Here is a 16,272-nt window from a genome sequence, read left to right as displayed (position 1 = left end):
AAATGGATAAGCTATATGATGACAGAAAATTTATTTATATATTATTTTTAAAAGTACCTGTTTATTGGAAAATATTATTATAAAATTAAAAACCAAGTGTACCTACCTACAAACGTGATATTAATTAAAATTAAACAAGGTGATATTATAGTTACAGAAATAAAAAAATAAAAGTGATTGTAAGAAAATTAAATTTAATAAAAATATGGAAATTATAAGGTATTCAGATATTATGAAGTTCACTGTAGTAAATGGAATTTAACTTCATGATCGATCATTGGGAGACAATGGTTTAGGACATGAACAGAATAAAAAAAAAAACTTTACAAAATTTTCTCAGCCATTGTTTTCAAATAAGTAGCACGGCCAACTATTTAATTTTTAAGCGAAGTGCGCTGTACGCAAAGGGCGGCAAGTGGCCTGCTGACCGCTGGTTGTACATCACTGTAATAGATCAAGTTTCAGAAGAACAACATCTTTTGCTTAGAAAATATAAATAGTAAACACCTTTTTATTGAATGATGGATTTTGTAATCAATGAAACCTAAAAAATGTGGCAGCTTCCCTGGAATGATGGCAGGGATTATTGGTGGCATGAAGAGATGGAGGACGCTACTACAGCCTGCTCCCCTTGCTGGCTGAACGCGGAAGATCCATCATTTATGCTTTACACGAGGTACCAACTGTTAACATGTTATCACTTATTTTTTTTGTAAAATGCATAATTTGGAATATTTTATGTCATAAACACAAATAAGTAAAAACCCTCAAAAATGAACCTTTGACCCAGCTCTGAAAAGAAACAGTTCGTCAGAAAAATAATAATCAGTGAGGGGAATAATTATACCATCTCTACAAAAAATACTTAGGCCTTACTCAAGGCCGGCCCTGAGCCAAACGGCACCTGGCGCTAGAAAAACCTCAAGGGCGCTGGGTTGGGTGTTATTAATCTCAGCGACTCGACTTCTTAGCGCCTTGGCAAGTCATTGCAAACGGGACCGGCCCTGGTCTTACTAAAGGTGGGTCTCCTGTGACAATATTACAACAAACATTATGTTTGCGAAAACACATATCATGGGGGCAGAGTCACAGTGTTTTTATTTTGCCGATGGAAAACGAAATACGTTGTGTCCCCGCCCCATTTTTATTATTTTTGTCCAATGTTTTGTAAACATTTGATCGCTGGAGATCACTCTTTAAAAAACTATTTTGCTTGACTAAGGGTTACATTTTTTTAGTAGATACCGAAAAAGAGTTTCATTTGCTCCCAACTGTCCCGGGTCAGTGGGAATGCAGCATTCCTATTAGAATGGTTGTCTTTCACCAGGGCGATAATGAGAGTATATCGTCGACGGCAATCCATCACCGCGTAAATCATATTTGGCCACTTTTCAGGAGAGACATAAAACAACTTTTCTTAATATATTTACATCGAAATCGCGGCAAATCATTTTATTTTTCATGTTCAATTTTCTTTACAATTATGTATTTAAAAACATATACGTTTTTAACCGAAAATAAAATAATAAATGACTTAAGCGGTGATGTTCAGTAAAATACGGCAAAAGTTTAGACTTACGCGGAAATTTATTCTTGTTGGGAGTTAGGTATATAATATCATTATAGTTTTAAAACACGGGAACGTGGAAACAAATGTTATTTTTTTTTATTTTTAATAATAATAATATTTTACAACAAAGTAATATTATGTTACATGACATTATTTAGACAAATAAAATAGTAGATAGGTACCTTATCATAAAAATACACAAAATTATTAGTTACTCAATGACACCGACAATCATCAACGTAAAAATTAAGCTCATCAATTTTTTTATTAAAAAAAAATAAACTTACACTGTAGGTACCTCGTGTAATTTTAAAAATATAAAAAAAAATTATTGATATAGTAATGAATCATAATAGCTATGACAATCTTGCGGTATTACAGATTTCAGTTCCTGTAAATGTTTCCACTTGGATTCTTTTATTTTAATTCTATCTTTGTAAAGTTTTGGAATATTATCATTATAATTTTTATTATTCGACAATTTTGGTCGTCGTGGCAATTCGGCAAAATCGTCTTGGAAGTTTGTTTTAAAATGAATTATCCCATCTGGTGAGTATTGTAACACACGTAGGTTATTAACAGTTTGATCACTAACTATTCTGCCTGGCCTGATTGAATCGTGTAAAAAAGTATTTTTTTGTGCATAATTCAAAAAGAATTCGAATGTCAGTATTTGAACGTCGTATGGCTTATTAGGAGGTTTTCGAGCCAGTTTAGTGACTTGAGCATACTGACTTGGTAGGTATATTTCTTGTTTTTTTTAATTTATTTTCGATTCTACTATGTACTGAATCACATTCCATGTAGGTATGTCCTTTCTCTAAGAATTTTTGTGTAATGATGATGTTGAATTTCATGGAGAGACGAAGCAAAGCATTACTGAGGATGATATTCCTATTTTGATAGCCGCATCCATCGCTATAAATTATAACTGGACGAGCAGGGGCTTTGTTTAATTCTCCTACAATGTAATCAATAATGCAGGAGGTGAATACAGATGCCTCCAGTCCGGCGTGGGTTTCGTCAAACCAATATGTCATTACAGCCTTACTTGCCAAATTAAAGACTGTAAAATTATGCACACATAATTTCGTCTTGTAATAAATTGCACTTGCGTTTAAATTTGGCGCCAATTTGACTGCTTGCAAATCGTGAGTGAAAACGTGGCACTTTCCTTCCTTTGCCAGCTGCTTATCTTTAACTTTTTCTTTATGTGCCTTATTTTTACGTACGATGTGTCTTTTCCAAACCTCATCGCTAATATTCCCAACGTCGTGACCACAACATGTGTCACACCGATCTTTTTTGGGCATAAAAATACTCATGTTTTCTTTTTTAAACACATTTTCGAAAGTTCTGCGACTCATGGGATTTCCTACATTTTCCTTACAATAATCTAAATAAATATCATACAGTTGAGCCAAGCTTTTGATTATTGGTTCTAAGTACAGCTTTTTTGTAGATTTACGACAATAGTGAGATTCGAGTTTTGGAAGATCGTGAAAAAACTTCAGTAATAACATTTTTTTAGAATTTTCTCCTGTTGTTCGTCGCCTGTTCTGATTCGTCATGGATGACATCGGAATCATTGCAGATTCTGATTTTTCTGCCCAATACCTCACGGTCCATTCCTTAATCCCCAGGGTATTCAAAAACGACATTTTGCAAACTTGGGCTGTAATATTTTCAATGGGCAAAAAATACACCAACGTGCCTTGTCTACGAGAAGCACTTGTTTCCGATCTTCTTTGTTTGGGTTCTTTTTTCATTACATTAGATGCAACAAATTGTTTTCTCTGATCCCAATTTAGTTTTGACCAAAACATTTGGAAAATAGATTCTCTAGAACCTTGGTTAAGTTTGGGACAGTTTCGTAGTTTTGATCGAATGCACATTTTAGATTTGCAAGCTGGACCCATTTGACGAGCTTCTTTAGGCACATCGTGTACCATGTTGAATTTCCCATCTTGCAGTAAACTTCTTCTGTAGCCTAAATAATCTTTCCCTTGCATCCTCAATTTCTTGTTTAATAATCTTGATGAATCTGCGTGTATGTCGCCATCACTCGGCCGATTTGATGGGGATGCTATTATTTCCGAAGGAGATAATATAGTACCTGGTGTAGGAGTACTGTAATCCACCACCTGCATTTCAATTGAAGTTGAATCAACTATAATCTTTTCATTATTTATTATAACAAAAGATGTTGAATTATTATTAATGCTATGAATATCTTGGCATATGTATTCAGGAGATACCATCGAGATCAACTCCGCACTGTCTTCTGTTGTTGGTGGCTGATTTTGGGAATAATCAACGATAGAAAATTCCAAATTATTTATATCAATGTTTTCTATATTTTCATTTGTAGAACATTCACCAACTTTTTTTCCAATGCCCTGTTTGTCAGATAATGTATTTATTCCGAGTTCTTTGCACATGGCATCAACAAATAACTCATCATCGCTAGAATCGAACATTTTGTTACTGAAATAAAAAATAAATTAATAATTAATATATTTGTTTCGCTATAAACTATTAGTAGTGTATAATATATAATTAATAGTAAAGTCACAAAAATTAAAAACGGCAAATCAAAAAAGAATGAATCAGCGCGTATCTCACGTTTTCCGATACAATGAAACGAACCATTGCGAAGTGTATCAACGCGTAAGTTCATAATGATTTATAATAACGTCTACCGTGTGCACAAAACAATGTTTGCAATATATAATTACTTAGTCTCATAATACATACCTTTTGTAAGACATCCGATGAACAGAAAACACATAAATTTAAAAAAAAACTGTTGTAATCAGCGAAATAACGTGCTGCGGCAATGACGGTTGGTCAACGACTGAGATAGGCGATGATTTTACCCAAACGGAAGGCAAATGAGATGCGCGGTGATACTATTTTCGTTGTAGGACTATTTCCTTACATAGAAAAAATCCTATAATAATCCCAACGATGTAGGTTTATGACCGCCGTCGAATGGCATTTCAGGATGACTTACGCGGTGATGTTACATACGCGGTGATGGATTGCCGTCGACGATATTACACTCTGGATGGAATCATATAAATGGTTACAATCCTTTAAATTTGTATGGATTAATGTGTATGAGGGTTTCTGAAGTTCGCAACACAAGTTATAGAGGGCATTTAGAATACAATAAATCATACCTAGATCAAGCACGATTCATTCATACATATCACTCGTATTTTGTGGTACAGAAGGTGACATTAGCATCAGAGAATGATTCACTGATACAATTGTCAACAAACTAGATGCTCTCATGAGTATACGTTTGAATAGCTGACAAAGTTGTCTGCAAACAGCCAAATATTGCACAACTGTATTGGATGGTCTCAATGTCAAGCGTATTTATGCAACATTTTGTTCGTGTTACCACTAATGATCTCACTTCACTGGTAGGGAATGGAAAGGACGGGGAATGATGAAAAATTCTGGCTATTCAGATCTGGGTATCTAGAAAGGCCGATTAAGAGGAAGCTACAAGCCAAAAATGTGTATATTCTTGGTATACCTTATATTGTAAAATCGCTTGACAAACGGAGTCTAGAAATGTTCGATTGCAAGCATAAAACTGGTTTTTATATATTTTGTAAATAATTTTATAAAAAAGCAAAAAAGTTTAACAAGTGAAACTGTCACAGATAATCCTAGCTATTTTACTGTATTTTTTGAGTTGTTTTGTTTCCATTTCTATTGAAAAAAAAATCTTTTAGTAGTTTACATTATATTTTTTTGTTAAGTAATTTATTTTTTTATTTGTATTCTACTCAAGCGAAACGATAGGAAAACCTTCAATTTGTCAATGCCTTCAATGAATATTTTTTGGTATTCATAATTTACACCAATTCGTTATAAAGATTAATCAAAATAGTGATTTAGCATTAAGCTTCCCCTTAAACCCTTTATCAATATGATATTGACTGACTCCGTCATTTACGTTTATTAGGCCACGATTCCGACAACTGGTAGCGATAAGCTTCGGTTATCAATATCTACAACTTTATGAATTAATTAATATTAATGAACCAAATCAGACTAATGAAGCTATTCGAATTGAAAGACGTTGAATACGCGATCAATTGAATCCATTGGAGCTTGGATAAAAACAATTCTGAAAGTTGTTCAAGTATCACAAGTTATGGCTAATTTAGTAACAACAACAACAAAAAAGTACATAGGACTTTATCAGCAAGGAAGTCCAGGAGTATTGTTGTTACTACCAATTGTCCACCATCCCTTTTCCAATAAGCCACTGACTGCCAATGATCTAGACATATTTGCCAAAATTAGTATAAAAAATGTTGGCATACAAAAAGTACTTTTTGAGAAATCGGAAAAAATGACTGGCTGTTTTCATATTTTTTCAAAGCATTTTTTCTTTCGGTTTCGTTTTTTTGGCCAGTGTTGGTTAAAAAAAGTTTTTCTTTGGTATTGACCAATTTTACACAAGATAATGATCATCATAAGTAACCAAAGTATCAAAATTAATCTAATTTTCCCTAAATCAATGAAATATAAACAAATCACCTTTCAGCGGGTCAACTGGCAAGCCGAAGGGGGTTCTGCACACCACCGCTGGTTACATGATTTATGCCGCCCAAACATTCAAATACGTGTTCGACTACCACGAAAATGACATCTACTGGTGCACCGCAGACATTGGATGGATTACTGGTCACACATATGTGACTTATGGCCCACTCCTCAACTGCGCCACATCTGTGATGGTAATATGCTTTACTTATTTAGTTGTAGAGAAATATTATTATATTTATCATACCTATTAATAACACAAATTAAGCCCATTTTATTTGACTGTAGTGAGGATATACCTACCTACACAATAAGAGCCACATACATTTTTATGTAATAAAGTAATAAATTATTAAGAGGCATCACCTTTTCTGTAATTTGATAAATTGATTCATAAGTTTTGATTATAATAAACATGAAAAATATAAATAACGCCATTTTTCCATAAATCAGTATTTTTCCATTTTTTAATAAAAAATTCCATAAAATTAAAAAATTTAAGATTCCAGACATGTTACAAAATATTAACAAATAAAACACAATGCAGAAATAAAACTTTATCACCATAATATTGAAAAATATGCCAGGGGGAGGGGGTGGATGCACAAACTGCCATATTTAATTAAGTAATGGTTGAGTGGTCTTGACCTTACTGTTGAAAAATTGCACGCTAAGGCCTGTCACCATAGGCTTTGTGCTGCCATCAATTATTGCACGTTAAGGCCTGTCACCATAGGCTTTGTGCTGCCATCAATTATTGATCATATCAATTATTTAAGCCTTTATATTTTCAAAAATAGTATTTTCCCTCACAATGGCTCAATTGCTCTTACACGCATTCAGTAAACTTAAATAAGCATAGCTAAATTAAAGTAATTGATATGGCTTATTCATCGCTTCTAGGAAATTAATAGTTTTCTCTAAAATTGACATTTTTTTTATAAATTTCATTAAAATGTCAATTAGAAATAGTGAAGATGTCATTTTGGTTTTATCACAAGTTTTTGAACAGGCTTTTTTTCTTCTTTATTTTTCACCTGCGCCAATAATTTGAAGTCAGTTAGACAAAACATTGAGTTACGCAATAAGCATGACAATTTTTACATTTATAGATATTTCTTTATAGTTTGAGGGGACTCCATTCTATCCAGCCAATGATAGATTCTGGATTATCGTGGAGAAATACAAGGTGACACAATTCTACACAGCACCAACGGCTATTCGCTCTCTGATGAAGTTTGGAGATGAAAATGTGAACAGGTAAAATAAATTACTTCAGAAAGTCATTACATGAGGATTTTTTATGATGAATTTCAATTTCTATTTGTAAATTGGATGATGATAAATAAATTAATTAATTTCCTTCTCTTGATTTCGAAATGCAGCATTTACTTAGTAATAACTTAATAAGAGTTGAACCAAACATAACCAACCGAACTCACATCTTCGCAATAAGAACTACCGACATTGCCTTCATTTTTCTCACCGCGCATTTTTATTGGCAACTTTATGTATGATCGCAAGATTCAACCCGAAATAAATGCAATCTAGACAGTGTCTTTAGATAAACATATCTTATTTAATTTTAATGTGCTTCATCTATTTACTTTTCTGCAAGTCTAGGATTAATATTTATTTTTTGGAATAACTTAGTGAGTAAAACCGCTCTACCAACTGAGTTGATGGGACCCTATCTCACGTAACCCGGCAAGGCAAGTGTCCTGAGTACGAGTCCTAGATGTGACCGTATCTTTTTCTGATTTTTCTGTTTCAGATTTTCGTTTAGGAATCACTAATGTTGTCTTCAAGAATTCAATATAAGATTTGTTTGAACATGTGTCAATTCCTTCACTCTACCCTTTGAATTAAAATGAATTTATTTTGAAGTTCCCGCAATCTGCTAATATGTATAATCATTAAAAATGTGTGTGTGTGTTTTTTTTTATTTTAATGTGGTAGGGTAGGCAGTTAAAATGTTTTCGTTTCATTGAATTCATTAGTGTCACAATTTTTGTTTTAAGTAAATGAAAAAAATTTAGTTGTGATTTTATTCAGGGAAATAAATATCGCTTGTTGTATTGCAGGCACAATCTTTCTTCTCTGCGCATTTTGGGTAGTGTTGGGGAACCCATCAATCCTGAGGCTTGGCTGTGGTACAGGAAGATCGTTGGTGGCAACAAGTGTTCCATCGTCGACACATTCTGGCAGACGGAGACTGGAGGACATGTCCTCACACCTCTTCCTGGAGCCACACCCATGAAACCAGGATCAGCTGTGAGTATTACTATTATTATTTAATAAAGAACAAAACACGTGGAATTAATGCGAAAGTTAAAGAATCTGAAAGTTTAGTAATAATAACATATACAAAATGATTGATTGATTGTGAAAAAAAACCATTAGAAATATACAATAAAGTGGCACTAGTAGAAGAAAGTGGATGTCACATTCATATTCATTGAGTAGCGGAGAAAAAAAATAACTTCTTACTAATTAGATTCTTAAACACCATGGTAATAAGTCAAATTTTTCACTGGTATGATTTGAGATTTTCACTGCTAGTATTACTGTAATGTAATGATTACACATATGCCCTGATGATGGACACTGCAATGCTGTCCGAAACGTTGGCTTAAGAAAGAGGTAGCGCAACACGGCATAATACCCCAAAAACAAATCATTATAAAAGTTTTTCACTGTTCTGACTTTACGCGCTGTGTAATATTTTCACCGCATTTTTAGTAAGGCTGTAAATGTTTGTACAGACCATGTAAATTTACAAAAGCAGTAAGCTAAGTAAAGCTGTAATTTATGTAAATGAAAAAAAAATAAAAACACATTTATAAACAAAAAAGTAACATGGTAACAAACTAGTAAAAGAAAAGGTACAGGTAAATAATATTATGCACGAATGAAGTGATAAAGACTGCTTTAAGTCCCATTATGGTCACATGCGACAACGCTCATTAAAAGTCAATGTGAAAAATGCAATATACAAATATGTGTATATTGCATATTTCTGTGACCTAGTATAAAAAATTGTTATTAGAATCTGTTAACCGTTTTGGAGTAACACCCCAATAATAATCTGTATTTATTTATTTTGGAAAACCAACAGCTTTACAAATAATACAAATAATATCTGATGATAGGTTTTTACTTAAACATAAAATTATAATAACAAACTAAGAGTCCAGTACACGTAGTTTAAAAAATTAAAATAAAAAAAATCTTATTTCCTATAGTCCTTCCCTTTCTTCGGTGTGGAGCCAGTCCTGCTAGATGACTACGGAAGTGTCATCGAAGGACCTGGAGAAGGCTTCCTCGTGTTTTCCCGCCCCTGGCCCGGCATGATGCGTACTCTCTTCAATGATCACCCTCGATTCGAAACGACATACTTTGAACGATTCCCAGGCTATTATTGCACTGGCGATGGTGAGTTAAAACTCAATGTGTATTTTACTGTTAACTAACTACCTTCAGGCGTAGGCGGAGAGCGTGATTTGTCACTCAACTCTGTCTTGGCACTCTGTTTTACTCATTAAGACATAAAATAACTAAGCACTATTATCGATGAATAATGATCAATATTTATTTTGATTTTATATTTATTCACTTGATAATTTTTTAAGCTCGCGGGTTTAGTCTTAGTGAGGAAAATAGTGGGATAGTAAAACAATACATTTTAAATATAAAGAAACAATAAATAAAACAATATAAGTCACTGGTGTTTGAAATGATCGGCATCCTTTATTTTATTTATTTTCAATGTACATTAACCTTTTACCCGCTAAAAAATTATACCTAAGCGGTTGCCCCCACGCGGCACATTTTTTGTTTATGAATTTTTTGTCGAATGTTATTTTCATATCAACCATTTTATGTAAACAAAATCATAATCTGAATTATTAACTATCATAAAATCTTCCTCCAACATCGAAGTATCAATAAACATTCACTTGAGATAAACTGAAATAAAGATAATGCCATAATTGTGTTAATATAAACACACTAAGTGATTTCAACCGAAACAAAGAATCCCTGTCATGGCCGACTGTAGCGACGTACGATGTAACATATAGGTACCTACCTACTTGCGTAGAGAAATATGAGTCCTTAGGATGGCCACTGCGCCGACGCTCTGCTTTTAGTTTATATTTCTTTTTTCACTGACTTCACTTAGTTTTTCTTTAGTTGACATTTTATTGACGTTTATGCTGTGAAATTATTATATATTGTTTTCACTGCGATAAATTTGCAATAATATGAACTTACACTCACGACAATAGTAAAAAATATATACAAAAATACACTTATAATTTTTAAAAAGGTTAGTAGTTTTTTTTTTCGTGGTAAATACGGAAACACGGGTAAACACATAATGTCACATTACACTCTGAGCACATGTATCTTGAATATTTTTTTACTTTAGTTTTCAGTTTGGAGTTGGTACATACACGACACAGCCGACATGGGTTTGCACGTTTTGCCGTTGAGGGTATTATGTCTGGCATGTGTTTTGCTAATCCTTTGGCTGACAAACGGAGTGGATCATCAGAAAAACGTGACGTAAATTGAGATGGTTCACTGTATTTTTCTATTAATTGTCTTATAACTTTCAATTGAAAATCTGCTAATGTAGTATTTTTTCCGGTAACCTTGTTGAAGAGCGTGTGCGAATTTAATAAATAAAGATCTATTATATGGAAAACCACTTTTTTGTACCATTTTATTGACTTCCTCATGCATTTCAAACTGCTCAACATCATGTCGGTTTTGTCGACTGCGCCCATATGTAAATTGTAATCCAAGATACATTTTGGTTTAAATATTGGTTCATTTGTTTCCCTGTTAACTCTTCCTATTGGAGATGAAGAGCTGTCGTGTATAGTTGTGATCATATGAATTTCACGCTTATCTTGCCATTTTAAAGCTAACAGTGGTCCACGGTGTTTTGCCTCTATTTCCCCCTTTTTTAATTTTTCGAAACTTGGCATGGTCTTTCTATTTTTGCGCACTGTTCCACAAGCATTTGTTTTCTTGCTATGAAGAAAATCAAATAGTTTTGGGCTGCTATACCAGTTGTCGACCCAAAGATTATGTCCTTTACCTAAATAATTTTCGAGCAATGTCGTTACGACAGCTCCCGAAACGCCAAGGCACTGATTGTCTGTTATGTCCGTACCTTCACCAACGTAAATAATAAAGTCTAAAACAAAACCAGTCTTACAATCGCACATGACAAACATTTTTATTCCGAAACGGTGACGTTTAGAAGGTAAATATTGTTTAAAAGCTAACCTACCCTTAAAAAGAATCATGCTTTCGTCGATGCACAAGTTTTCTTCGGGTACCAATGTCTCTTTGAAGATTTTTCTGGTGTGATCAACTAACATTTTAATTTTATGCAATTTGTCACCAGGGATTTGTGTTCTAGAATCACAGAAGTGTAACATTCTATGTAAAATCTCGTACCGATCCCTTGGCATGGTTTTTCCAAATATGTTATTTGACATCAAAGGATCGGTAGACCAATGCTCTTCTATCGTCAGATGACGATTTCTGGTCATTAACATAGTCAAAGCAAAGTAAATATACATTTCTTTAACCGATGTCTCCACCCATCTGTTGAGGCGAGAATGTTTGGATGGTGGTCCCTTTTCAAGAACAGCCAGATAAAATTTATTAGTCTCTTCAACAATTTTCTCCATTATCTCATTATTTAAAAAATATTCAAAATATGCCACTTCTTCTGAATTATCTGAAAGTAATGTAGACGGATTAACTCCAGACAAGAAGTCATCAAATTCATAAACAATTGGTATAAAAGGACCTGTACTCCAATTGTTAACTATTTCTTCAGGAATAACATTTGATGTCTGTTCTGATGAAGTACTGGGGTGAGATGGCAAAGTCAAAGGTTCAGCAGAAGAAGTTGATGGCTGAACTGACGGCATTGAGGTATCACTTTCATATTGCTCATCAATAACAATATCTGTGTCGTCATCATTTATTTCAAAATCACTATCCGCATCTAACATTGTTTCATATATTTCAATATCAGATAGGCCACGTTTCGACATTTTGAGGGTTGTTAAAAAAAGTTTTTTTAAATTCATACGCAACAAGAACGTAATACAAAACACAAACACAAAACAAAATATTTTTAAATCGAATTAGTCACTTTAAAATAATTATGTACACAACAAAATAAAAAAAAATTCAAAGTGGATATCGACGCACAAGTCTTATTACGATTGGTACGGGGTTCACGCCAGAGACACTAGCTTCTTTTCGCGCGTGTTTCAAAACTGTGACTGACGGCAATCGCCGGGCTCTCGGTTTTATTAATTTTATAAGATAAACAATGAAGTAGTATATACAAATTCTCAGAGATGTCGCAACACAAATGAATATTCTTATTTTTAAAATAAATTTCGAACGAATACGGTATACATGTGCTTGGAAAACGAAGTCGAAACTTGAAAATGACTAAAGTCAGCCGCCGCGTGGTGCGAACGATTTGAAGAAATGACTAAAGTCAGCCGCCGCGGGGAAAAGATTAACAGTTAACTTAACCAATAATAAATTTACATTATATTTAACTTCATAAACGTGATGACTTTGATGCACAACCGACCAACATAAATATAGTATAAGAATTAGCATAAAAAGTTTTTTTTTTGGTTGATATATCTATTTGTGAAAACACTCCAAATATTTTATTATTTAAAACAATACATATTTGTTTCCAGGTGCTTTGCGTGACGCTGACGGTTACTTGTGGGTGACTGGACGAGTGGACGACATGCTTAACGTGTCTGGACATCTGATGTCTACTGCCGAGGTGGAGGGGGTTCTGACGGGGCACCCCCATGTCTCTGAAGCTGCGGTTGTCTCCAAGCCCCACCCGGTCAAAGGCGAAAGCCTCTACTGCTTCATCACCCCTAATTACGATGTTGAATTCAGCCCACAATTGGTGGACCAACTGAAGCGCAGAGTCCGTGAGAAGATCGGCCCATTCGCTCAGCCTGATGTTATCCAGTACGCCCCCAATCTGCCCAAAACCACCTCGGGTAAAATCATGCGCAGGGTCCTTCGCAAGGTTGCCATTGGTGACAGGAATGTCGGAGACACTTCCACTCTTGCTGATGGAAATCTGGTCAATGAACTGTTTGATAATAGACCGAAGTAAATCACACTGGTTTATTGAATTATTCTCATGTTTTCTCAAAGCGGTTTTATGTTATTTTATTTATGCATTGAAAATTCCCATATAAAAGATAATTTATGTTACTTTTAGGATCTGAAATAATACGCACTTAATATAAACGAATAAGATAAACGCTTTTATAGTCATTTTAAAGATAGATTTGTGAATGTCCAAAAAATTTAGAAAAATTGTGTTTTACAAAATATTTAGTCAAATAATTCAATGATTTTAAGGTCAATAACATAAATTAATTTGCTGAAACTTTTTAATTCGTTCATTTTCATTTGCATAAAGTGTGTATTGTGCAATTATTTATTATTGTAATCTTATGAACTGTAATTTTTTTTAATGTACTTCTTTAGAGCTTTTACTACATTATTTTATTGTATTATAAATATTCTTATCAGTCTGATGTGAACACCCCAAAGAAGACAATACTCCAATAATCCAATAATATTCACGAAAGCCTTCATTGGATATCAAAGTTTAATTAACGTAAAGATATTGTAGGATATGAAAGAGGTACATGAAACATGAATCCAAGAGGTATATTTCCACCTGAAATAATATTTTATTTAACCCCTTTCAACCGATGAAAGAAATTTCGGAGTAGCGATGCGCCACACTAATAAAGCTTTTAATAGTAATCACTTAGGTCAGAGAAATTAAATTTAAACAAAATCTCTAGAGACAAGATTCTTTGAAAAAGTACTCTCACAATCGTACGTTTCAGGAAAAGTGTGATAGTATACCCATGATCGTGTGCGTACTATAATTTCGGTACAATTTAAAATTTCATTCTACAAAGCAAACGAATAATTCAAATAAAAAATATATATTTATTTATATTTGCTATGCTTCACCTCGTTTCTGAATATTATGAAGTATTAATATTATTATCTTACGAAACGCATAAAAACAATTTTTACACATGATTTGATTTACGTCATGAACGTTAAACGCTCGCCCATCTGAATTCTGTTGTAAAGGGTTTACTGACTAGCACAAAGTAATTCCAATAAATATTATCTTATTTTCTTGTATCTAACGCTTTTTAAATTATTTTTTGATAGCATTTACAAATATTATAGGGCAAATATATATTAAATAATTTCATTATTTTTTAAATATGTTTATGAACCAATACGGTTGTTATTATTATTTACCATATTTAATAATTTAATGAAATTGATTATAATAATATAATATTAATATGTATTGTTGTGATATAATGAAGTATTGGTTGCTGATATTGATGATAAAATATATTTGTTGTGCTTCAAAATAATTTTCTTCACCTCATTGAAAGTGAGCTTTTGTTCTCAAACTATGGGCCAAATACCTACAAATACATTTTGTTTTTAAGATAAATATCATTTGGTATACCAAATGTTACGATGTAAATGATTAAAACTGTTAATTGTTGATTAATATGTACATGGAAGACTTCTTTAATGTAAAACATTGAAGATGTCACAAAGAATTTTATGAATAATAATGAACATTGTATGAAGATTGCTGATACATAACTCTGTTGCTAAATTTAAAATATTTTAAAAGTTAAAATTATTTTTGGAAAAAATATTACGTTTCGGAACGGATATCAATGAGATATTCCTTAAGGTTGATCTGCAAATTATGGAACATACAATTTAATGTGTCCATAGATCTGATTTGGATGAAAATATATAATTGTGTAACCTATTCACTAAGTGTTACATGTAAACATAGGTAATAATCACAGTATTGCTTGATGTGTATTTGATCTAAATGAATGAATAAATTGCTTCTTACATGCATGTCATTACTGTGTAGATACTTAAAGACATAAAACACAACTTTTAACCCTTTATTGCATCTTATTATGTCCTACAGTGCCAACCAAAGATATTAGAAGAACGAGATGTGCCATGAGCAGTCCATACTGTGCGGAATTGTTTTGTCCAGTGTCGCCGGTTTTGTTCACCAATACTACTGCACACCTTCGCTTACGCTAAGGTATCCGCACTAATACATAGAACAGATTTCTGTGCATACACGTCCCGATATTATTCAAAGTACCCTAATTAGGTAGTACTCCGCCTACGGTCCGGCGACTAACATAGCATATCTCGTTCTTCTAATATCTTTGGTGCCAACACAACACTATTTCACATATAAGATATAATTTAGTATCAGGTCAAACCATTATTTTTCCCCGTTAATTTGTCTTCATGAATCAGGCGCATCTTAATTATTAAAAAAAGTGTTTAATTAGATGTTTTAACAGCACCTACTTTTAAAAATAATATTTCCCTACCTATTCAAAATGTTTATTGGTATAGAAAGAAGGAAGAGAGGTAATGCATAAACCTATAACGATACATATCAATCTTAGTGAAAATGCAAATAAGATTAGTCATATATAAATGTTGCTTACTCAGAATAAATCAAATGTTGAAACTTCTATTCAGTTTAATTAACCTTTTCACCGCGTTCACCATATATATATATGTAATAGTAGGCTTTTACTGAATGGTTTTTCTTGCTATGTGACAGAACAATAATCACTATCTGCTGAAATGATCGATATTAAATGAAACCTTAAAACAATATCTACGATAAATGTGGCTTGCGCATGTATTCTATGTTGCATAAAATATCAGACAACTGCGACAACAGATAAAAGGCGTTCATTCATATATTTTTCGTACAGTGCTGTATGCACAAATTATTTCCTTAAAGTATATAATTAGGAACGAACAGGTAAAAAATGATTTAATATCATACAAAGATGAGCCCATCAGGGAAAGGGCAACAAACAAGCATACACCTAGCGTGGGAAGCGACGTGACCATCCCACTTTCGGTAATTTGTCAATAAATGAATCTGGTAAAATACAGGCAACTCGCATTGTAATATGACCATTCGTCCACTA

At 33.2% G+C, this 16,272-nt stretch overlaps 1 protein-coding gene across 1 annotated transcript in view; it reads left to right on the top strand.

The window, feature by feature from the left end:
* AcCoAS (acetyl coenzyme A synthase) overlaps nt 1-15,785 on the top strand; it is a 36,739-nt gene extending 20,954 nt beyond the window's left edge. Inside the window, exons 4-9 of the mRNA XM_089649758.1 lie at nt 561-676; nt 6,144-6,336; nt 7,269-7,402; nt 8,227-8,416; nt 9,388-9,577; nt 12,898-15,785. Of these exons, the coding sequence (XP_089505884.1) occupies nt 561-676; nt 6,144-6,336; nt 7,269-7,402; nt 8,227-8,416; nt 9,388-9,577; nt 12,898-13,337 (1,263 nt within the window). The 3' untranslated portion in view covers nt 13,338-15,785. The remainder of the gene's footprint in view (nt 1-560; nt 677-6,143; nt 6,337-7,268; nt 7,403-8,226; nt 8,417-9,387; nt 9,578-12,897) is intronic.
* Nucleotides 15,786-16,272: the final 487 nt, after the last annotated feature.

The sequence above is a fragment of the Hesperophylax consimilis genome, chromosome 31 (genome assembly GCF_061612785.1).
Source record: "Hesperophylax consimilis isolate HC1 chromosome 31, BYU_Hcon_1.0, whole genome shotgun sequence".
Lineage (NCBI taxonomy): Eukaryota > Metazoa > Arthropoda > Insecta > Trichoptera > Limnephilidae > Hesperophylax > Hesperophylax consimilis.
This window is presented reverse-complemented; position numbering and strand designations above follow the sequence as displayed.